Consider the following 25,521-nt stretch of genomic DNA (forward strand, 5'->3'; position numbering starts at 1 on the left):
CACATCTATCATGATGATCCGTGATAGTTTTGTTCCAATGGACCATGTCTGACACAAAATTGAACTCTATGGTGGCAGGTGACCCACTGCCTGGGGAATGACTGAATGCAAACAAACAAAAATGATGACAAATATCTAGGGAGACTATAAGGGAAAGATCGCAGGGCTGTGCAACAGATAGCCAAAAAACATTTAAAAAAATATGCTGGAAAAGCCCAAAAAGGAAGGGGGAGAGGGAGAGAGAGAGCGCGCTGTGTGGATGTATGACATGCATGCTCAGAGAGGCTAAGTCAAGATTCGAGAAACTTTGACATTCCTAACTGGGCTCCATCCAATGATGTCACCCAAGTGTGAGGACGGCCATCCTGCTTGTCCTCAGAGAAAACACTGAACCCAGAAACCAATGTTCAGCTATCTAAAACCAGAAGATGCAGAAAAGATAAAATCGATAAGTAATGAACCCAACCTTTGGGAGCACAGGTAAGACAATGGTCACAGCAAGAGATAAATAAAACCCACTTACGGGAACCAGCTTCCAGTACCAGCGTGTGGGGCACTGCCCGCGAGACAGCGTAAAGCACAACAGAAAGGAAAGAGAAAAACAGAGGAGGGGGGGGGAATAAGGAGCATGAACAAAATCCAGGCTGGCAGCATCAAACACAGAACTTGAGACTTCTTCACAGAGGGAACGACAAGAGAACAATTAGAGCACGGGCATAAACATTTCCGGCTTCTGCACAGACAGGACAACGCATTCAAATGTTTCCTCTGCTGATGATCTGAAGCCATCTGTGGTTTCCCCCCCCCCCCGTGATAGCAACTGTTACCAGGTAATCCAATGGGGGAGGGCACACAGGTAGGGCAAACAGTCTGTGCTTCAAAAGCCACGGCTACTCTGCAGTAACAATAAGCAATAAAAAGTGAAGCATGCAGCCATTATCTAGGCAGTAATGTGCCGGAGGTCACAATAGTCATCTGCTCACCCTTCTTGGTGGAAGGGGGGGATATTTTGGTTTTGAGACGCCCTCCCGTCCCCCTTAACGAACAAAACAGGACCAACATTCATCATGGTTCCCATTTTCTCTAACTGCAAAATGTGCCAGCGAGGGCCCTCTCCCGAAAATCTTGTCCTGGTTAGGCGGTGCGCACAGAGGCAGGTATCCCATGGGATTAATTTTTCAGCAGACACACTGTAAACTAAGGCCCCTCCCCCTCCTTTGGGACACAATCACTTGCAGACCCCACTTTCAGAAGGCCAGGAATACACTGTGATTGCAGGTAGACTCTAGGCCCAAAACAGGCCAGCAGCTGGATTCGAGAGAGCTCTTTTCGGTATACGGGAAGCTCCAATATCACATGGGACATTAAACACTCTAGATAGTTAATACATAGTAATGACAGCAGATAAAGACCAAATGGTCCATCGGGTCTGCCCAGCAAGTTTCTTATGGTAGTAACTGCCGCTCCGTGCAGACGACCCCCAAGCCCTAAATTAAAGGTAATATATTTAGAATCAAAACCCAAGCAACTGTCACACCCATAACAAAATTACTGCTAGCAACATGTTTACGTGATGAGCAGCCTTCCTGATAATTCAGACGGTGCTGCTTGAACGAGCTTTGCTTAAGGACTTGGCCATAGCAGCAGTCCTGTGCTTCTCCCCCCCCCCCCCCCCCCCGAATGTTTGCGAATCAATACCCTGGACTGTAAAAGTCAGGGCCCAGCACTGGCTGTCGTCTGAATCCAATTCCCCTCCCCGCCTTCTGCCATGGAAGCGCAGAGCGACGTTGCAGCAGTGTCAAAAGCATCAAGGCTCACTGGTTAAGGGTAGGAATCCCTTAACCACGTTCCCCCCTCGTGCAGGCTGTATTAGTGCAACAAATGTTCCCAGAATGCTATAATCACACGGGAAATAGAATTTAAACAAACAGGATAATACATTTTAAGCACCCAAAACCCATCCCTGCCTGAAAAATCAGCCCATGTATTTTGAGTCAGAAGACGACACCTTCATCAACCCTGCCCTGCCCCAAAAGTGTGGGGATACCTGCACAAAGTGGCAGTTCCCACCCTAAAACACTTGCTGGGCAGACTGGATGGATCATTTGGGGGAGGGGGGGTGGACCAGCAATAAGATGACTTTTGACGGGTTTTATTAAAATTATTATGAATGTGAGATTGTAGATCACTTATTGATTATGCGATATGCACATTTTATAAATAAATGTACGATACTGTATCTCCTCCTCGACCATCAGTCATGTACCAACATAGGAATAAGCCCAGGGCAGGGGGTGGAGGGAGAAAAGAAGCAGGCAAGAAAAGTTATTGTAAAGCAGCAGCAGCAGAGTCTTTACCCTAAGCCTGGTCTCTTGAGGCGACTTCTTCCTATACAGAGGAAGGTTCTCCTTTCCAGTCTGGCCTACCCTACTATTTTGCCTGTTTAGATGTGGAATAAAAACAATACCCAGCGTCAGTAGAAGGGAAGATCCCTTTCTACACTCAAATCGGGCTGCAATATATACGCAGGGTTACTTGGGGGACAGGCTGGTCCCAGTTCGGACCTCATCAGGTTCACGGACTTGCTTTCCTCCATAGAGCAGAATTACAGGCCCCTTGTCAAGGGTTTACATCGTGCTCCTGACAAGTTCACCAACACGAAGTTGTTTTCTGTATCAAAAGCACCAGTAATTCAATACATGAGCTCCCTGCCCCCAACCCAGGGGGGAGGAGCTACCAACGACGGACTTACCGGCGAAGACGACGGGGTCTGCCCATCCGAGCTTGACATTTGTCTCTGGCACAAGTTCCTCTCTGCATTGCTTTGTAGCTTGCGGTTAATCTGCAGGGCAAAACGAGCAGCATTACTAATTTCATCACCACTCCTGTAAGAGAGACTGAGCAAGAAGCAGACACACTGGATGCCAGTGTCTGTGCCAGATATGGGGACCCCAGACACACAAGGCAAGACAGCAGGGAAAGGACAGGGGCAGATCAAGGCAATCTGCTGCCTGAGGCGAGGGATACGATGGCGCTCCCCCCTCCAAGACCTGACACAGGTCAAATCAGTAAGGAGGGGTCCCCTTGGGGTCTGGCCCTTTCAGAAGGGGGAACGCAGAGGTCAGAGTCCCCAAAGGAGTGGCAGAGTATCAGTAATAATACCCCTGGGAACCCTAGGATCTGCCCCTTGGAGAAATGGGCGAATGGTGGAGGTCTGTGCACCCTTGACAAGTCTTAGCCTTGTGCCCCTTCCCTCCCACTACACACAATTAAAAGTTATGCATTTAAAATGCCAGATTTTATCTAAAAAAGGACATATAAAAATGTCACGTGCATATTATTTTTACATGCACTGCGGTGGTGCCAACCAGAAAACCCTTGAAAAAGAGAGACACTTGAAACCCATATTGTAAAATGTGTTCGATGTGGGCTTGGCCCTGAAAGCCATGAGGAAATGGAATTACAATTAAGTAAACTTCTCATTCCAAAACAGCACTAACTGCTAACACACAAACAATAACAATCCAACCTATGAAAATGCAATGCAACACTGCAAATATTACACTAGACTCTATTAGGAAACTAGAACAAGCCAAGCTGCTACATCCCTACACAAACTACACACTAGCAGAATCCCTCATCGCAGTCACATATGCAGAACACAGACTGATCCTCACAAAATAAAGACAACATAAAGCATAAATAGAAACAAGCAGCCCAAACTGAACTGGAAACCGCAAAAAGGTCAAACTCTGTATGCAGGCCAACAATGGAAAAACAAACACCATCATTCCTTACAAAACAATAAAACATCATAATAGTCAAACTATACTAATAGAAAGAATAAATATTTCAAAACGGATGACAAACAGAGCATCAGTCAATAAAGACAGTTCTCACATAAGAGCGAGGTCCTTGTTGAAAATTATTCCTGAACTCTCGGGAAGCATGAGGTTCCCTAACAGGAGAAATGAACAAACTGCGATCTGCATGCTCTGCAGAAAAGATAAGCAGCAAAGGGGACCCCGCATTAACTTTCCACCTGATGTCATCCGTGTGCAAGGACTGCCATCCTGCTTGTCCTCTGAGAAGTCAGAATAATGGAGAAGAGTACTTTAAGTGACAGGAGGAATACGGCAAGAGACACATAAAGAGTTGATTACCTTATCTATCCAGCGAAGGATTCGGGGTTCCCAGGTGCCAGGACCTTGTTCCACAGCCCCAGGAGCACTCAAGGTGTTCGTGGACTCTGTGGCGAAGGCCTCCATCAGAGCATCGATCGTCGCTAGGTGGGCGCTCTGCAGAGAGAAAAATGAGAAAGCCATCGAACGAGGGGAAGACTGGACAGAAAACCACCAGAAGTGGGAGACAACCAACAAAATAAAAATCTATTTTCTCCAGGACTAATGGGATTACTTGAACTCTGCAGTATTAAGGGAAAGTGAAGGGTTTAGCCACAGAATGGGTGCATTTCTTTTAAGTGGGACCAGGGTAGAGTCCCTGTCTCATTGCCTTTTTATTTCATATTTTCTTTAAATGCATCAAGAACAAACATACAATAAAAAAAACAAAAAACAGTCATTAAAGAAACATGCAACTTGATAAAGCAGTTTTCATACAGAAACATAAGTGCCGACCAAGCAGCACACAGAACCATAACAAGCCATGCATTCCTGCCCATTCCCATCCAGTCCGATCAGCCCCAAGCTGTAGAAACCCTGGTCTGCTTCAATGTATCCTTATAAACAACTGGAAGGGACAGAAAACAAATGCCAAGCAGTATGGTGGTCTTTAGCAAGAAGGCTGGGCATTAAAGTTGCATCCTATCGATCATCAGTCGGTACCATAGAAGGTGGCAGTGAGTTCCCCCCAATATTTCAAAATACAATTCTTAGCTGTTAAATAGTCACAAGCACATTTTGGATGACTTTTAGAGACCCGAGTTATAAGGCTTCACCCAAGAAAGGAGGGTGCAAAGCGATAATACCTGGTGTGACAGAACACAGCCCCAGAAATCACAATCTGACACAGATATGCAGGAGGAGCATAATAAACCCCCATGCAGAATTGTAAACGGCATTTCCTGCGTCTTCCCATCAGCCCATGAAGTGACATCCTCTGAGCGCAGGACCCATTTCCAAATTCCACTGCGAGGTCAAAAAAAGGAAACCAAAGCCAAGTCTGTTTTAATCAACCTTAACTTATACACCAGCTAGCAATTCTGCTGCTAGGAGAGCCCTCCCCTAGTTACTATTTCTGCTTCCAAGGAATCACAAGCAAAAAGTCTCTAATTTTAAATGTGCAAGCTTTGAACATAACGCCTGCCCTGAAAATAGGCATAAAAATGCATTTTCAGGGGGATCTTAATGGGAAGGCAGCTCCCAAACCCCAGACAATTTTCCATGGGACCGGATACAAAGACAATTTTAGAACCAAACAGTGTGTGTCTTAAGTTGAAAAAATAATCAGCGTCTCCACTGTTTGAACCGGTCTTACGCTGATATTCAGCTGACATGGTGGCCCTGTCTTTAACCCCAGATTGTGATTGATCTAAGAAACCGGAGAGATCAAAAGGAATCTGGGTCAGCACGAGCAGCACCTTGAGATGAAACAAAATGAGATTCAGGCAAATAGTAACCCTGATTAAAAGGAGGCATAGCTTCTTTAGACACTCTCAGGAAATCTAAATAGAACTTTTTAAGCTTATGCTATGGCGGAAAAATTAAGCAGCTTAGATTAAAGCTCCTATTAGAATTCCTTAAGTCTTCAGTTCTTTGCTGCAATATTGAAGAGCTTGTGGCCGATGCACGGTAGCCCTATCTTAACATGGATCCGCAGGTCGGGCATGTCCCCTCCGTCCTCCCTAGGTCTGAAGTCAACGGCTGCGTCGATCGGGCCTTTAATTCCTCTTCCAGTAGCCGGCGTTCCCTCCCACCCTATTAGTGTCTCGTTTTGTGGTATGGGCCCGTATCTTTGCTAGCGGATCCCAGTTGCCTTGGTCCTGTGCTTCGGTAGTAGCTGCCCCCTCTGAAAGTCAAAAGGCATCACCTGTGGGTCAAGCAACATTACAAGCTGCGGGGCATCTCTGGGGAGGAAAAGAGAGCTAAGTGGATTGGCTTGTGTGATTAATACTGGGTCCGGTAGACGCTAGCGCTATCCCCTGGAGGGGATAAAATGAGCTCACTCATCAGTTAAAAGGTATACCAGAGCTTGGTACCATTAAATATAAAAGCAATATTCATAGGCGAGCACAGAAAGGAAAAAAAAGGGAGCTGTGCTACTGCTTATTATGAATGCCAGCACCGTTTGAATGCCTAATCTGATTTCTTTCTGCACAGTTTGATACAGCCCTGCTACCTGTAACAAAACACGTATTTCAGTGGGTGTTTGTTGGCTTACAGGACCAGTTCCCCTCAGAAGGGAAGTCACAGAGGGGGGAATCAGACCACACACCTGAAGAGAAGGGGAACATTAGGAAGTATTTGTCAGCAGTAGGAGTTATGGCTACAGCAAGAGCTCGATTCAAAAGGTTTGCACAAGAAAAGATTCGAGGGACTGATTTAGCCACACGCCAGGGAAATGTGCTAATCCGGCAATTGGGAGATGATCACCATATTTGGGATTGAGAATACGTTTCTCCCCCCTGCTCCACGTTGCAGAATTAGCTACAAGAAAGCCAACAGGAAAGCAAAAAGTCAGACTTGCTTGGCATCTAGCTATAGCCATAGCAGACTGATACATGGCAGATCTGTCTCTCAGAGGAGCCAGAACCTGTCCAGTGACTGAGACCGGGACCACCCACAGGAGTCAGAGGCAGGCTCCAGGGTCGCCCTGCACAGGACCTCACTCCCCCCCCCCCCCCCCCCCTCACTCCCCCCCCCCCCCCCCCCCCCAAGTAAACCCAGCATGGAGCAAGGGAGGAAGATTAGGCAGTGGAGGCCTCGCTGAAATTGCTCATTCACTCTCACAGAAAATGAAAGCCGAGCCTTTGACTCCCTGCACTTGGATTTATAGCACCACCCCAGGGTCATGCACGACGCGCACACATTTCACAATCAAGAGTGCTTCGGGGGCAGACACGTTTGGCACTCGCGCCGACTGCCGATACCCAGTAACACTCGCAAGGTTGTGCAACAATTCCTGAAGGGAGCGAGCCGCACTGCCAGATATGGGTGTGTATACCAAGAACTTAAGAGAGAGAAACTATTAAATAAAAAAAAAAAGGCAGGGAGGAGCCGCCAGTGGCAGATTGTTAGAAGTCAGAAGGCTTAAGTCCCAGTTTCCCATCCCTTCAGTAAGGCAGAAGATGGGCTAGCGAGTCCCTACGCAGAAGGCCTGACATCAGTGCCTCAGCCTGGTTTCTGGGGCAGGACCATGCACATCTTCCATGTTTTCTCACCACAGAAACACTCCCTGCGTTTGCCATCTCTTCTGGGGAAATAGCCCATCGGATCTGTATTATAAATTCTGTAAACTGCTGGGAAATCAGTTTTGGAACAGCAGGTTATAAACACCTCAAAGTGAGAAATCACAAAGAATTAAAACAAACAAAAAAAAAACCCACAGCCACCTCTAGTAGCTGCATTGGGTCTTCAAGAGGGAAAAAAAAAAACAAAAACGCAGAGGTTCTGCATGTTGTGGGCAAGTTATTTGACAACCGGTCCGTGACCGTCATTCCGGGGTGATGTGCATGAGCTTTCGAGACTATCAGATGGGATTCGTATCCAGCGGCCTCAGTCTCTCCTTACCTCGGCCACTTCACTCTATGACCAAATTCTGATTTTCTAGATTTCAAAGATGGCTCAAAGCCTCCGAGCCAGATCTTCACTCACAACTAGGAAAGGTCGTTCTTTTGTCCTTTCAGATCACTCAGGAGCCATCACAACATTTCCAGACTGCTCTGCCAGATTCTCTCTGGGACCACTTCTAGTACCTTCTCGGGACCTGGTCACACCCTCTCTTCCTGTACACAACAAGCCCCTGCATTCGTTCATCACTGTAGTTTAAAAAAGAGAAAACCCTTTCCCTTCTCCGCTCACAGATATAGGAAGCTCCCAGCCTCCTCATCCCCTCACCTGCTTCCTAACTCTCGCACCATTTAAGTTTACTTCTCAGTTCTTCTCCGGTGCCCTGAATAATCTGCAGAGCCTGGTATGCCTCCTCCTATTCAAACCCCCTATCCTGCCCATGATTCTTCTCACTCACCCACCCCCTGACATTTATTGCACATCTGCAGATGCTATAGTAGAACAGAAATCATGTTATAAACGTGCAGTGTAGGACACTGCTGAAGATTCTGCCACAAATCAATGAAGGAACCAGGGTAAGAGAAACCCAGTGCCCAACAGCCACAAAAAAAAAAAATCAGATCAGCAAGTGGTCACATGATCATCAAGCTTCACAGTCACGACGGAAACCCAACAGCACCAGTTTTTAATTTAGCTGGCCCAATGACCATAAAGCTTGAGAATTTCTGAAACAGCTCCTTCTGCAACACAGGAGAACAATGTCCCAGGATTTAGGATATAGGAAAAGGGGAACAAAACATATACAGTATGACAAAGCAAAAACAGGCACGTGAAAATACCATCTTGATGGGCTTCTGCCTCAGGTCCTCATCCTTCACAAGTTTCTCTTGATCAGTGGGGGCCAGGCCCCTGTGACCCAGGAGACGCAGCACACCGGCGTTGTCCTGTGGTGCCACAGCAGCATCGTCTGCAGGCAGGAGCACGTTCCGACATATTCGGCAGTAGATGTCGGAGGACAGCAGCAGACGGATGACAGGGGGCTTGATGTGTTCCTGATCATACTGATCTGTGTAGTAGGGCTCCTGCAGCTCCTCGGGAATGCTCTCTGCAACAAGAGTCAAAAATAGGACAGGTGATTAGACTGATTATTTTGGAAGAGTGCATAAGAAGTGCAGTGGCATCTCTAGATAGAAGTACTGAGTGGGGAGCAATAGGGAGGGTAATCCAAAGTAACCCTTTCATGAATGCCGGTATATAAAAACCTTAAATAAATAAAATCTCGCCCACCCTCACAACACAATCCCCAGCCTTCACGTTTGTTATGAAAGACACAGTAAGACAAGGCCCCAAGGATCTTATGTGCACTTAATAAAAAATCCAATCCACCCTGGCCAGTTTCAAACCATCCAGTGAGACACACACACTCTGCATCCATTGAAATTCCCCCAGACCTAGGATGCTTCCCCTTACAACTCACTGCATAAAAAAATAATTCAAATTCTGATGTCACCTCAGTAACCAGCCACAAGCACCTTCCCCTTTGTGAAGCAACACAAAACCTTGCAAGAGAGACACTCAGAAACTATGAAGCAATGCTACTGTGTGTGCCATAACACACTCCCAGGACTCAAACAGCTGCAGCTGTACCTAGGAAGAGATAGCACTGCAATTACTACTATAGGCCTTAGAACACCAATACACCACCTATTGGAAAAACAGAACAAGCCAGACACTACACGCTAGCAGAATCCCTCACCTCAGTCACATATGCAGAACACAAACTGACTCTTATCTAACATAAAATAAGGGATGATAAATTAAAAACAGAAAAATGCAAACACTGAAATGGAAGGCCTGAGAAGCCAGACTCTGCATGTAGCTCACCAAGAAATGCATTTCCTCCTGAACGGAGCAAAATGCAAAGGTTTAAGAATTGCCCAGTCCCAACGCTGAAATATCCCCCTCTCTAAAAGCCGAAAGAAAAGGTTTTCTACCTTTACCTGGACATTATCTGTGTGACTGTGTTGGTCTAGTCTCCATTCCACTTTCCATTTCTTCTCTCCTTCCCGACATCTTTCTCAGACATTGATCCTTTCATCTTTTTCTTTACCTTTGTATCCCGTCATAGCTAAATTTCACCCCTTTTCTCCCCCTAACCCTCAGTCCTCAGTCCCCTGCTTTTCACCTTTCACCCCCTCCAGGCCTCCCATACCCTCTTCTGACTCTCTCACTTTCTCCTATGCCCCCTCTGACTCCACCCATTCCCTCCACCCTCTGTACTCACCTTAGGCTCGTCTAAATTTTATTTAAATGTATTGGTTTCTCACACCCTTCAAAGTTCAGAGCAGGTACATAAGAACATGCATAATAAAATCAAAAGTTTATAACAAAGTACAGAACATAAATCAAGAAAGGCAATATACTGCCCGAGAAAGCCTAAAATATTCTTGTAGATGCCGTGGGATGAAGATAAAAGGAGAAGCAATAACTAGTCATCTGCTGGGAAGGCTGCTTTACAGAAACGAGATTCATCTATGGGGGTCATTTAAACATCGTATTGAACGTGGGAGGGAGCTCCACAGTAAGGGGCCTGCTAGAGAAGGTTTTCTTCTTGTGTTGTTGCTCAACTGGCCAGTTGAGGAGAGAGAGCTTCTAGCGAGAAGGACCGAAGAGTTCTTAGCAGGATATATAGTCGGAAGGTAGACATGATCCCAGGAGATGTGACATCAGTACATTTTGTATTGGCATGGCTACCTTGGATTGAATATGCTGTTGGATGGGTAGCCAACGGAGATGTTGTAGAACAGGGGTAACGGGGATTATGGAATCTCGTATTAGTGAGAGAGAGGCGAGCCACTGAGTTTTGAAATAATAGTAGAGATCTGATTATGTAGTAAACAGAACTGCAGTAATCTAGATTTGGATGAATAAGGGCTTGCAATACTGTCCTAAAATGAAAGGGACCTAGCAGTGGCTTTAGGTGGCGGAGGAGCTTTTACCTTGGCATATGATGCTCGGACTACCTTCTTGTGCCTCTCATCCCCTCACCAATCCCCATTCTTTCCCTGTCACTCATTCGCGCCCTGGCCTCCAGTCCTTCTTTTGTCTCTTACCCCCTCTTCTCACCACCTCCCCCAATCTCATTCCCACCCTCTCTCATCCCATTCTCAAACCAGTCCCTTTCTTCTCACACCACCTGAATCCCTTTCTACAGCTTCTACTGCTTCCACCATCTCTCCAGTCCTCCAGGTCATTCAAACCACCTCTCCTCATCCATACTCTACCCCCTAGCCATCTAATACCCCCTTTCACTAATAGACACCCAATTTCCAAGTCCACACTGTTGTCCGTCCCCCCCCCCCCCCCCCCAAGTTCTGGCTCACGTCCCTGCTCTGACCCCTGCCTCCACTACCCAAGTCCCTGATCTCCTCTAGTTCCTGTTTCCTTACTCTCCACCCCAGTACCTGCTCATTCTTCCAATGCTCTCCCTGCATCCCATTCTTCCCCTGCACTAAAGGATCCCCCCAGGCCCTGCTTACCATTCCTCGTTACCACCCCACCCCCAGTCCCTGCTTCCCGGTTCCTCCCACTCTCCTTATTAATCCCCTGCTCCGCACCCCTCCCCCAAGCAATATGTCTCGCACGGGGCCTCCGTCCTCCTGCAGCTCCGCATGACTCAAACGTCTGGTGTTAGATCCGTGCAGCCCCATGCAGTTCTAACAGCCGACATTGAAACCTTCTGCGGTTCCACGAAGCCAGACGACAGAGGCGCTGGCGTTTAAGCTGTAGCCCAACCGGTCAACACAGGTAGGGGCGGCAAAGGGGACCTTCTCCACGCCTCAGTGATAATCCTGTTTCTACGAAACACTGAAGAACTCTCTTTCAAACAAAGAAGAGCCGTCCCAAACTCTCTCGCTGAGACCCGCGTCTCTGATTTAATTTTGGATACCTTCAACATCTACTCTTGAACTCTTAAGACTTCTAAGGGCCCGGGAACTGCACCCTTGGCTCCACCAATCACCTTGGCAGACAGGAGGCATGAAGGCAGGAACTGAATTAAAAAAACAACACCACACCCCCAAGGGTTGTTAAAGCAGTGTGGCAGAAATGCTCCAGCCTTTGGGAAGTGAGAGACACCCGACTACAGTCCTCCTGTCTAGAACTTCGTCAGTGTTCATAATAAAGGGATACGGGATGCTTGTGATCTGCTTGAACTTATATTTTCTAAAACTATACAAAATAGGTATTAAAAAAAAAACAAAAAAAAAAGTAAAATATTTCCCGTTTCTTATCCATAATCTCTAACTGGAAGAAAAAATGTTTCATTACAGTGATTTCCAGTAATCCTTCTATTCAAAGGGGATTATGGATTTAAACATTCCTTGCAGAGGAATAACTTGCTATGGATTCCTGAAAGCCTCGTCATCTTTTTTATTTACAAATTCCCCCCAGCAAGAGGTTTGGATCTTTTTGGCTGTGTGACCAGCTATAGGCGGCAGGTTCCCCCCCCCCCCCCCCCCCGTCACCTGGTGGGGGCGCTACATCTAGATTCAGTATACGCTACATGCAGCAAGATGCCTTCGCCAGTCAGGCAGGTCTTTCACGAAGAAACGATCGGAAGCCCTCAGGGTAGTCGACAAACCATTAATGCAGATTTATGTTGTAACCCAGGGGCTGCTATAAGAAAACCAGCACAAGATTTGAGCGCCAAATTCTCATGCTGCATGCATTAAAACCACGCCACCCCCCCCCCCCCCCCCGCTTGATGCAGTAAACCCAACGGGATGCAAACCAAACCAGCGCTAAAAAAGCCGCGGTAATCCCAAAAAGCGCACCAAAGCCGGCATCAAAACCAAGCCTGCCGAAAAGTGCAATCAAAATGGCATGAAAAACGGTTGCTGGCTTGAAAAATGCCGCAGTGTTCCCATTTGGCCGATAGAAATGACCTAGGCTGACCCGCGGTGTACAGAGGTCCCACTTCCTTGCATGGAAATAAAAAGCCAGCCTCCTCCGGCGCTCTGGACGAGGCGTTGGGAGGTTGTTCAGGGGGCATCTCGGGCTGCTTGGTTTTCACTTGCCGTTTCCCCATCCTTGTGTCTTTTTCTTTTGGGCTCTTGCGTGAATCCTTCGAGTGCACGTGATTGTCTGTCTCCCCCACTTTGGCGTTTAGGTTCCTGAAAGAGCGGAAGGACTGTTCATATGCCCGTGGAGAGAATGCAGCGCCACAGCGAGTGAGGGAGCGGGGGACAAAGAGAAGAGGAGTGTTGTGCATGAGGTGGTGGAGGAGAATTGTGTGCATGAGGTAGAGGGTGTAGTTACAGGAGAGAAAAAAAAGAAAAAAAAATGGGTGGAGGATGACGGGATGGGGGAGAGGGTAGCAGGTAAGTGTAAGTAGGGCTCAGGGAGGTAGGGACCCACACCCAAATCATCTGGAAGCAAAGAGCAAGCAGGAACCAGCAGCCAGAGGAGAAGCGACATTATGGCAATGTGTCTTGCTCACTCATCTGTGCTCATACTCTCAACTCTACTTTTTACTGTAGGTGCCTGGGTTTTGTTTCTGCTCCTACTTCCAGCGCAGATGCTTCAGCCACTCGGACGCCACGTCTCCCTGCAGATGCTTCGCCCCTTTCTTTCTGCCATCGCTTGACCCACCACCAACGCTCCATCTCTTCTCTTCCTGTGAGTATTTACAGGCCAACATTCCAGAGCACTATTTTTTTTTTTTTAACTTTCGCTTTATTGAAATTTTAACAATTCAAATATACAATATTTGAAAAAGAAAACGAACATATAAAACCAAGACAAAACAGGAAAATCATCCCCTCACCAAAAGATCAGCACATACTTCTGATTCAGTCCACTATCAAAACAAGAACCACCAAGAGAAAGGTCATTGGGAAACTGACTACGAAACATTATACAAAGAGGAAACTTTACCTATATCAAAATTATAGCAAATACAAATTCTGGGCAAAGATAGCGCATTACACCTTAGAATTCATTCAGGAAGGATTAACGACCCAGACTCATAAAAAGCATATTTCACAGCACATTGGCAGGGAAAAACAACGAAAACCTCTTCCCCCTAAACTTCAGGGCACATACTAAAACTCTTGCTACATGCCTGAGCTGCCCTAGCTAGAGCTGGGTAAATCCCAATTTGTTGACCTTTAAAAAGGGGCTGAACATGTCTGGAAATACAATCTACGAATATGGAGTACGATCCTGAGGAAATACAAAAAAAAAAAAATACAAGTCAACAATGCTGCTTGGTCAACTTTTCGTCCATTAGATGTCTCCAAAAAGCCAACTCTTATCCAAAATACCCACAGAGATTGCCATCTGATTGCCTTCCGCCTCAGTACTTCCAACCGGGAAGGAGGTAGGGCTTGCATCAGGAAATGGCAGCACCGTTTTGGACTTCCTTTTCCCTTCTTCCTGCACATGGTGCATTTTCGTCCTCCATGTTCGTCCCTTCCTACTTGCTCAATCGCCACAGTTTGGCTGAAACGGTGGCTCGTCCACTCCTTGGGATTGGGGGGGGGGGGGGGGCGGGTTGCTTGCTCCACTTTGCCAGGCGATCAGTGCAGGTCTTCCAAGCGTTGCTTCGGTTTATGAAGCTTTTGATTGAATTTATGGACTTCTGCTGCATAGGCAGCCATGCATTTCATGCAATTACTTTGAAGTGAATCTGAAATTTTTACTTGCCTGTCCCCCTCCCCCCCCTTCTGATTCCAAGTGGATCATGGGCCTTTCCTCGCCTCCCTTTGGCTCGGGATTGCTGGAAACCTCAGACAGAAGATGGCCAGCCTGTGATGAGTCACCTAGTAACATATTAACCTAGTAATGACAGATAAGAAGCAAATAGTCCATCCAGTCTGCCCAGCAAGCTGCCGTTCCGTGCAGACACCTCCATCCACAAGCCTCTAGGGATCCACAGTGTTTCTCCCATGCCCTTTTGTCTTTGTCCTCACCACCTCTTCTGGGAGGGCGTTCCGGGCATCCACCACCCTTCTTCTGTGAAAAAATATTTCCTGACCTTGGCTCTGAGTTGCCCCCCCTGGAGTTTCATGTTGGGACGCCTGGTTTTACTGTTTCCTTTCCAACAGAAAAGGCTTGACGTTTGTGCACCATTAATACCTTCCAGGTATCTTAAGGTCTGTATCACATCATCCTCGGACCAGAAGTTTCTAGGCCGGGTTTCACAGGTGTCACAGGCACGACCCTCCTTAGGCTGTAGAATCGCATGACAGGCCTGTGATAAAATGGAATCGCCCCAATGAAGAATCAGACCAGTCTGTCATTAAAAATGTCACTTTATTACACCGCATTCAAAAGCAGAACAAATTAAAAAAAAATTCTAACAAGTAAAAACATTTACAATAGGAAAATATGACCACCAGAAAAACATGCAGGTAGATGGCCACAGTGCGTATTTCTCCTGGCATTCGTCTTCCCTGGGCTTCACGCCAGAACACACACACTCGCTCTCTTCCATGCAACCCTCCCCCATCCCAGGTGCTCAAACATACCTTCAAAACAGTATGCTATGACCCAGAGACCTTGCCATCTCAGTCTGCTCTGGTCCCACACCTTGAGGAATCTCATGCTGGAGGGTCACATTGAAGCATGCAGCCCACCACGATCATTTCTGCAGCTTTCTCTGAAGACTGTTGCGTTCCTCCAGTGTGGTCAAGGCCGCAGAACAGACTTTTTAGAATGCCAAGGGCACACACTCTCTGATCACTTTGGTTCTCGGGTGCACTTCGTACCAGATTCCCGCTGCTGTTCATGTCACAGACAGGGGCTGAGCAGCCATGCTTTGCAGCAGTAACCAGCATCGCCTCCAAAACACAGTTGGAAAGCGTGTACTACTCCCCCTTTGGTGCCCACCCCAGAAAGCTAACATTTGATTGTACGGTGGAATAGTACGCGCCTTTGGCATCAGAAAGTGCGCACTATTCTGTTATCAGTACCCACCCCAGAGAGCTCACATTTCAACATTTCAGCTTACGCTTCTGCTTGACTTACCGAGCAGCCGGCCAGCGCCGTATTTCCCTTCCATAAAATGTTGAGCCACCACCAACTGTTCAAGGACAAAAAGGAGTCATGGCTGCTTCCAGAAAACTTGGAGACAACACTGAGGAACTTCAGGAGGGTGGAAAAGCTGGCCGTTATGCTTTGCAATTTCTCTCCCATGTGGCGGGCGCACCCATTACATTCGGCATGCCAGCTCTCTCTCGAAAAAAAAGTTTGTTTCATCTCCTGCTGCTCTGGGTACCTGATGCACTTCCCTGCCCCATTCCAACGATGCCCTCAGTACCAGGCTGAAATGCCTTGAAAACATTGACTGGTCCATGCCAACTACCACAGCCACCGTATTCTGGAATGAGCCAGTGGCAAAAGAAAAAAAAAAATGCAAGATAGCAAGCCTGGAACGGCAGGTCCATGCTCGGTCAGAGGATCAATGTCATCTCCGATTTCTTCAGAGAGACAGAATCGCCCTGGAGCTCAGCCTGTAGGTCCACACCACATCTGTCTCCGGTAACCACCACAGCAGTGGCGAAAAAGCCGCTGCCTGTGTGCCCTTCTGCCAACAGCTTGCTCCTCGCAGACCCTTCATGCTTCTTCAGCGAGAAATCCTCCTCTCTCTCTCTCCTTTGCTCTAAAACCTCTGCTGCTCTATTTCCTCGGCTCACCCATAAAATGTACTAAACCATCAAAAAAAAAAAAACAGTCCCCGGTTTGCCACAGAGCAGCACCTATGGACAGCGACCCAAGAGCCTAAAATGGCCACTAGAAACGTGACAGGTTTTACACCTTCCCACATTAAACACATGCACTACAGTGTCTCCCCCTTATAGCACGGCTCTTTGCCTTCCTCTGGAATGGCCAATGGCTTTGTTTGCATGCAGTTTGCATGTACTTGCTTAAGGCATACTGCAGGTTTCTTAGCGTGGGGCTTTTCTTTTTCAGTGCCAGAGTTAGGTTAGCACCAAAAACCCATGGTAAAACTGAAGCAGAAACCCACAGCAGGCTCAGCGCGGTTTATTCCATCGACCCAATAGAAGTGCTAGCTAAGAATGGGCCATCCAGCGGGCCCCAGCTGAGATTCAACACACTTTTGGCAGAGGCCCAGATAAATTACCAAATGCAACCCAACACCAACCTCCCGCTCGCCTAGGTCTTCCCACCCGGCTCTCAACCTATCCGTCCCGAGCATGCCCAATATCCATTGCAGCAACAGCCCTGCCCTGCCCTAATGCTTTCTTCTAAACCCAATAAAACCCTAATAGCAGTGGTGGGATTGTAACTACCGCAGGGCTTCCCTGGAGGCTCAATGCAGTCGTACTACTGCTGTTTAAGGTTGCTATTGCTTTTTCATGCAAGCTGCCCCAAAGCACAGTGCAGCCATACCACAGTCATCCTTTTACCATGAGGGACCCTCTATTTTATTAATGCCTTTTTGACTTTTACGGTCTGGGAAACTGAGAAGCATGGGGGTAACCTGCACAGTGCGGCAGATATCACGATAAGCTTGCTGGGCAGACTGGGTGGACCATTTGGTCCTTTTCTGCCATCATTTCTAGGTTTCTATGAATCCCACTGTCACGTGCGTCTCCATTATCCTTTCCCTGACGTTCACGATTCGACCCCCTTGGAGCTTCCCATCGAACACCAGTTCTACACGTCCCTTCCATTGAGCAAGGTTTGCCTCTTCGCTACATTTAGGTACCTGAAAAGCATTAACGGTGCACATCATCTCTCCCCCGTCTCTTCTTTCCTCTAGGATATTCATTAGGGGTGTGCAGAGAAAAAAAAAATTGGGTTAGGCTGGAGCCATTTCATTTTTGGTCCAATCCCATACCAAATGTCTTATGGGGAGAGGGGTTGGGTAGTGGTTTAAATTGTTTTGGTCATTTTTTTTTATTTATTATTTATTTTTAATTTTTATATACCGAAGTTCTTGTGGGAATTACAAATCACTCCGGTTTACATAAAACGATGAACTGCCCAACAGCGGATGGGGGCTTTACATAGAACTGTAGAACATAAGGAACAATAAAACCGGATGTCAATTTAACATAGTAATAATAAATATAATATAATATGTACATACAATTTAACTATTTAACGTAGTAGAGATGACCTGTCAAATCTACCATATAGATACAATAAGAGTAATATAGTGAACTTATGGATTCAAAAATTGATTGAGCAGTTGTGGAGTCCTGATAGTAGGAATTGGTGAGATGTCGATAATTTAGGGATACTATTTTTTAGGAAGTCCTCTTGTCTAAGTATCATTGAGAATCTGGGAAGGCTTGTTGGAAAAGCCAGGTCTTCAGTCTTTTTTTGAACTCTTGATGACTGGGTTCTAGTCTTAGATCTGGGGGGAGAGCGTTCCACTGGTGGGGTCCAGCTGAAGATAATGCTCGTTTGCTCAATGCTGATTTTACTTGTGGGACATGCAGTGTTCCTTTGTATGCGCTTCTAATTGGTCTGGAAGATGTATGCGGTTGAAGTTGAGTGCTTAGCATGATAGGAGCCAGATTGTATATTGCTTTGTGTACTATTGTGAGTATCTTATAGAGTATCCTATATTTGATGGGAAGCCAATGTAAGTTATGAAGGATTGGGGTGATATGGTCTTTTTTGTTAGAACTTGTGAGGATTCTAGCAGCGGAATTCTGTACCATCTGTAATGGTTTGATGGTGTTGAAGGGTAGACCTAGCAGAAGGGAGTTGCAATAGTCTAGCTTTGATAGTATGATGGATTGCAGTACGAGCCTGAAGTCCGAGAAGTAGAGGAGGGGTTTAAGTTTTTTAAGGACTTGCAGTTTGTAAAAGCAGTCCTTAGTGGTAGTGTTTACGAACTTTTTTAGGTTTAGATGGTTGTCTAGCCAGGCTCCAAGGTCTCTGACGTCGGGTGAGAACTTGCTATTTGAGTTATGAGAGAGGTTTGATGAGATTGTAAGGGGATCCTGGGAGACAATGAGCATTTCGGTTTTATTGTCATTCAATTCAATTTTAATGTCATTCAATTCAATTTAATTTATTGTCATTCAATTCAATTTTGGGAAGGAGCGTGTACTACTTCCCAGAATGTGGGCCTCCCCATCCCTGGGGGGGCTAGCGGGATTCCTGCTTCATGGCAAGGGTATTCAGGTGGCTCTGGGTGGATCTGACAGTGTTGCACCCTCCCCCAAAACTGGTCACATTTATAGCAGTTTACACGTTCAAAAGTACAGTCTTCTGAGGTAGAAAGATCACTTGCTACACATACACTGCTGGGATGCCAACCAGAAAACTCTGCAAAAAAAAAAAAAAAAAAAAATCCACAGACTTGGAACTCACATGGAATTAGACTTTTTGTAATGTGTGTTGGGCGTGGGCTTGGCTGTCAGAAAGCCATAAATAAACAGAATTACCATTACAATAAAGTAAACCTCCCATACCCAAACAACCCTAACTGCCAGCACTGGGAATAACAACCTTATCTATGAAAAGGCAAGACTGCACACATTACACCAAGCCCTAGAACACCAACACACCTATTAGGAAAACAGAACAAGCCAGGCTGCTATAGATTCCTGCACAGAAACTACATGCCAGCAGAATACCTCACCTCCGTCACATGTGCAGAACACAGAGAGACCCTGACCAAATGCAGAATAAAGAGATCAGAACGTATAAACAGAAACGTGCTGAGAAGAACTGAACTGGAACCCACAACAAGCCCAGTCTCTACATGCAAAGCAACAATGGAAAAATAGAAACACTACCATTCTTCATAAAAACATGAAGTAATAAAATCAAGAAATATAAAAAAGTCATATTTTCAAATCAGTTAATGAACAGAATATCCAACATTTCCAAACACCAATAAAATATTTCAAAACAGCAGACCCAAAACAGCAAGTAATAATTAAAACATAAGGATAAAAAACAAAAAAAAACCAAACACAAAACCCTCTCCCTATACTTGAGAACTTATTACCAGATGCCCTCAGATTGTCATGAATTAATGAAGAAGAGGAGAAAAGATACTTGCACCCCCCCCCCCTCCCAGGCAGGCTCCCATTCACCCCCCCCCCCCCCCCCCCCCCAGGCAGGCTCCCACGAATGCAGGCAGGCTTCCTTCCGCTCTCTCACACACACACAGGCAGGCAAGGCTGTTCCATGGCTGCTGCCAGCCTGTGGTCTCATTTTTGGCCACCAGTGAGTTAGGCTCTGCTGGCAGTCCAAGTTCCCGCATTAACCATAACTCAGTAAAGCATAGCCCCAATAAAACACAGAGCTCCTGCGCCATCTAGTGATCCAGTGCTGTCTCTACTACTGCAGTGCCCATTAGCCATGACATCTCCCAGTGCCTCGTGTACTCAGACCATAAAAACACCTCTTTGGAGTAAGGCTCCAGTTTATTTGTAGCATGAAGAAGCCTTACACCCCAAATCTTGACTTCGTGTACAAGACTGGATAGGAGTGGAGCCTTTAAACAGTCCCACTGATTGTATTGCCTCTACGTGGCCTGTGCAATGTTGATCGGGTGCCCTCTTATTCTCTGAAACTCAGAGTGGAGGTTTCACTTCACACACAAGGATAATTTTGGAGGCATACAAAGTGTTTCCCAGCGGGTGAGCACACGCCTCCCCCTCCCTGCCACAGCTGGGTGGTACGCTGCTTTTCTTCTCAGGCTGGGAGAGGCGCCCTCCTCCACTCCAGCTGTTTCGAACAGGTGGAGCTCCCTGCGGCCCTGAGTCACTCTTCACCCTCATGCCCTGCCCATGTGGACCGGTAGGAGAATGCCCGGGAGCTGCCTGCTGACACAGGTGACTGTTACAAGCCCTAGGCGTCAGGTGGGAGCCCTCAGCCCCGTCTCTCCTGGCTTGTGTCAGAGCAAGGACTCATCCCCCAGCAGCAACCGGAAATATTCTTAAGGAGCTGCACAGCTTAAGAACTCGGCATTATTCTAGGGCACATCTAGCTAGAGGGATGGTAGCCTTAAGAGGACTCTGACTCTTCAATTTGTCATATACAAGAGACAATTTTTAAATAACTGGATGCTTAGTGACCTCAATCTTCCTGTACCTTCATTTCTAATCTTGGCTCTGCCACCAACTATGACCTTGGGCAAATCACTTTATTCTTTGTAAAACCTATTTACTGTAATTGCACAATTTAATTGGATGTTACAAAACATTATTCATAACAGCAGGGCTTTTCTGCTAAACACGTTGCTCAGGATAAAAGAATCAGAAAAATCAGTGACAAGAGCATCCACCCAGAGGTGGCCACACGTGTTTCTGTAGCCATACACTGGGATTTGTGGAGAGGATGGCACAGTCTTAGCAATTCAAAGATAGCTAAACGCTAATTCGCAGTTATTCTGGGAGAGACAGGTGAAGACTGAGCTCCAGCCGGTTTACAGAAAATGAAAAAAGTCCTCACCCAGTGAGCAAAATATTCCAGAACACACTGCTTCCTGCCCATTCGGTTACAAAACAGCTGCTAGTCAGCACCGGTGTATTCAGAATAGCAGTACAACGTAAAAATTCTAGTGTAATGTATTAAAGATCATACAATGTACAATATCCAGCGCACACAGGGCAGAGCAAAATAAAAGTCCCATGATTACAGAGATACATCTACAAGGAATTTCTAATTCGAGAGGTACTGGTGGATTATGAAGGTCAGAGGAGACTCTGGATCGTGCGTCTTCTAGTGAAATGATTCCCAATCCTCTCCTAGCAGCACACCTAACCGGTTGGGGGTTTTCAGGATTGCCACAATGAACATGCATGAGATGTTTACCTGCAAAACATCTCACGCATTGGGGGGATCTCCTGAAAACTGGTGCCAGAGCCTTCCCGATTGCACCTTCAGTCAGTCAATCAGCAGCCACACCCAGAGGGCACTACAGCAATACTTATAAGAGATATGCATATGTTCAAAATTAGTTACTTGGCAGAGAAACTCATCATGGTACCACAGTTATGGTTTTATTTCCGAAGAGAAAAAAAATCATCTTTCTACTTGATCGATCTTATGAATGAGCAACTCAGGGGTTGACCTGTACTATAAAGCAAATACAACTCAATGCAGGCACCACATTTATACATGTAAATGACAAATACAGGATGGACAGATGACCAATATGCTTAGAAAAATGTTGGCTTTTAAATAGACATAACCAAAGAGACTCGTGTGTGCTCTCTGAAGTATGACTGCAAAAGATGTAATAAGTTGGTTTAAGTCTGGTCCCAGTACTACCCCTGGGCAGGGCCAGTCTTGGTGGAGGGGTCTAGCATTCTTGTGGAAGCACTGCCCTCCAATGGAACATAATAAATGGCAGAGAGAGAGAGACCAAAATGGCCCGTGCAGGCTGCCCAGTAAGGATGTCAGCTTTAAGAAGAGATCCTGCAGCATATGCAGGACTACGAGGCTCAAAGCACCAAGACACAGGATAGGATCCCATTAGGGAATCAGGATCCTAGGTGAAAACAAGGTGAGAACCCCTGAGAAAAGAAGGCTGCAGTCTGGGATCAGAGGAATGTAAAGGCTCAGCTCCCATCCAAATCCTTTTAATCTATTTCTGACCAGCCAGTAAACAGCGAACCATCAGAACAAGAGAGCTTCTTGCCATAATTCCCAATCACATGCCAGATCTGACAATAGCCCCCCCCCTAAAAGGAGGAAAACATACGGGCATTAAACAAGAAGCCACCCCCTGCTGTGGAATACCCGTTTCAAGGGTCAGAAGCAAGAAAGCCAGAGGCTGGCTCCTGCCAAATAACCAGGCCTTGAAATAACGCAACATGAACCCTGTAAAAAAAAAGAGGAGCGCCAGCCTGCCACTTCACCCAACGCAGACCTTGAGGCCAGTCTGGCGCCATCAGTAGGATGATCACATGGCAACCAGGTCTTAATGGTGACTTGACCGTAGGGTCCGTCACATGTACCAACGATCATCTATCATGCGAAAAACAATTCTGCGAGTGCTATTAAAAGGCAAGCAAAGTTCAAAGTATAGAAATTGGAATTGAGTGGATCACGGAGCTCCAAAACGTTAGCCAACCATCACGTGACCCCCAAGGATGTTCCCAAGGAGATAAAAATATCCCTGTTGGCTGAGGAATCTCCTATCTGCCTTGGGAAGCCCACAGCTTGGGATAGAGAATCAGTCAAAAGGAGGGGAGCTTCCAGTGCTGCATTTGGAGTCCCACAGGAGCAAAGGGGCCTGGGAGAGCTCCCTGATAAAGTGGTCAACTTTGAAGTAATAAGAACCGAAGAACCTGAATGAAGCAGCTGAATTCTGGATTGGTGCTGATTTATTCTGCTCTAATTGGACTGTTTAAATAAAAGCCAGGTTTCTTTTTGGAAGAACATTTGGAGCATGCACAGATTTGGGGGTTTTTTTTGCTAGGTGTGCGACTCCCCTTGCTCCTAAGCTTTTCCGTGCTGTTCCCCAGTGGAAGAACCCTGGTTTGGGGGCAGCCGCAGAAGGCGACCCCTGATGAAGGGTCACCCCGTTTAACATCCCCCTTCTCTGTACTGTTTTCTAGTTCTACTTAATGATAGGGACCTTGGTTTTTAGTTTTCCCAGGAATTTGTCAGTGATGATAATGCACAAAAACAGGAGGAGATTTCCACACCCCCTCCCCTCCACTGACTTTTCTCCCGGTTTTGGTCATTATTATAATCATTGAAAACAAAAGGTCCCTAAAGATGGGGCAAGCAGAATTGCATGCATACTCGAGGTGAAGTTGCACTACAGATAGTGCAAAAAAAACCCAACACCACACAAAACTGATGCAAAAAATCCTATCCATGGGCAAACACCTAGACAAAAGTGAGGCTTCTAATCACATTTTTTGTCTCTAAAGGCAATGAGGTCAAATCATTCATTTAGGGAAGCAATGGCAAATAGCAGCTATTCAGGACTCACCAGCTCTAGAGACCGAATCTCCAAACAGGACAGAGACTAATTACCCACAGGTCCCAGCTCCCTCACTGCTGGCTAGGGGTCCCCAGAAAAGGTTTGGGAATCCCTCCCTGCCCCACCACAAGCCTTTGGGAGAGGAGTGGCCCTAGCTGAACAGGACCAAGCATGTAGCCTGGGCCACCTCTCGGGATGGGGCCCCTCGGGGGCCGAGACCCAGTGGGAGGAGTCAGGGCCTCTTCTCTTCGAGTCCTGGTTTCAATGGATAGCTCCAGCGCTTCCGTGAAGGCTCCAGTGGAGGGGCCCTGCGCACACAAGCCCTCTCCTATTACCTCTGATCTGTCCCCTCCTCCCATGCAACCCTTTTTGGCTCCATTAAATGCATCTGTTAAAATTAACAGTCAGATGCAGTCTCACGATATCGGAACCGTTTTCGTGTTGTTCATTTTTGCTGTGAACTTTATGGTTTATACTGACAAACTGATTATTTTTCAAAATAGACTTTTTTTTTTTGTTCTGTTCAGAGCACCATCTTGGTGTGGACTGCGTAATTTATAGATGTGACCCCTGCCCAGTTTGGCCTTGCAGACCAGCCTGCTCCCGCAGCAGAGACTGTATTCTCCCACTCATTTGAATGAATTTAGTGCTCTCCAGGACAGGGAAGGTACATATGAATTAAAATATACTAAGACATATGGCTCAGTGGTATGTCAAAGGTCTCCAGTTCAATGCCCAAACCAGGTCTTCCACACCCCAGGGTCACAGTCCATGGCCATCATCAAGGGTGACACCTAGTGGCCATATTTAGAATCCATAATACAGGTTTCTGGAGAGAGTCTTGATGCCGGCTTCAGGACCATTGCTGCAATGATCAGAATAGGAACAGTAAGAATGTCGTCTATTAAAACAGGGGAAAAATATCCCCAGGCAGTTGTGAACGAAGGCTCATGGTGCTGAAATCCCAGCACTGCAAGAGGAGAAACTACCAAGCCAAGGAAAATAAAAGAAATTACACACGCACATGGACAGAAAAAAAAAAGCAGCAACGCAGAGAGGAAAACAGACTTCAGTCTTTCACCCACCTGCAAAGGGTGGATCTCTCACTCATCAACACATTACGTTTTTGGGAAGGAGGTGTAAACTTGGCTTTGCTTAAGATCTGCCTCTTCTACTAATCCTGCCTCTCATGTAAAGAGATCTGCCTCCTTCTCAGACTCCTATCCTGTCCTCCCAGGATAGGATCCTTCCTGCTGTATCATTCTGCCCGCACAAGCACACCGGTCAGGGAACCCAGGCACAATGACCCCAGATCACAGCAAGTCAAAGTCGAGCAAGGGAATGTCTCCCAAATACCGGCCACAACAAAGAGGAAAAAGAGAAAGAAAAAAAAGAGAGAGAGAGACAGTGTCAGTGTCCTACCCCATGCAAGGTTAGGGGGGAGGATGTGGTTTTTTTCTCCTCTACCTAAATTATCCCAACAGTGCTGGGACATGCTATTCTTTTTTTCTATTACTACTCAGGGCAAAGGGTAACTGTTTCACCAGCATTACAGGCTTGCTGACTTTTGGACTGTCCCCCGTGGCGAGAGCTCTACGCCGTGGCATCCAAGAATCCCAGGTTTAGACGCAGTGCACAGCATTTCTTACGGCTGGGCAGGCAGAGGCACGATCCCTTAACAGCAGCAGGGAACCGCCGCACACACGGCACAGTACTGCTGGAGGCCCTGAAACAGGCCGGCTGCCCACTGCCCTAACAGTCCCCCCATCCATGGCCTCTTACCAGGACACTAACTTTTCTGCTCACAAAATGTGCCTTTAAAAATCTGTGCCC

At 46.6% G+C, this 25,521-nt stretch overlaps 1 protein-coding gene across 1 annotated transcript in view; it reads right to left on the reverse strand.

The window, feature by feature from the left end:
- CAMSAP3 (calmodulin regulated spectrin associated protein family member 3) overlaps nt 1-25,521 on the reverse strand; it is a 97,752-nt gene that overhangs the window by 50,228 nt on the left and 22,003 nt on the right. The window contains 3 exon segments of the mRNA XM_029584460.1: nt 2,753-2,842; nt 4,164-4,298; nt 8,588-8,853. Of these exon segments, the coding sequence (XP_029440320.1) occupies nt 2,753-2,842; nt 4,164-4,298; nt 8,588-8,853 (491 nt within the window).

The sequence above is a fragment of the Rhinatrema bivittatum genome, chromosome 19 (genome assembly GCF_901001135.1).
Source record: "Rhinatrema bivittatum chromosome 19, aRhiBiv1.1, whole genome shotgun sequence".
In the NCBI taxonomy this organism is placed as follows: Eukaryota; Metazoa; Chordata; class Amphibia; order Gymnophiona; family Rhinatrematidae; genus Rhinatrema; species Rhinatrema bivittatum.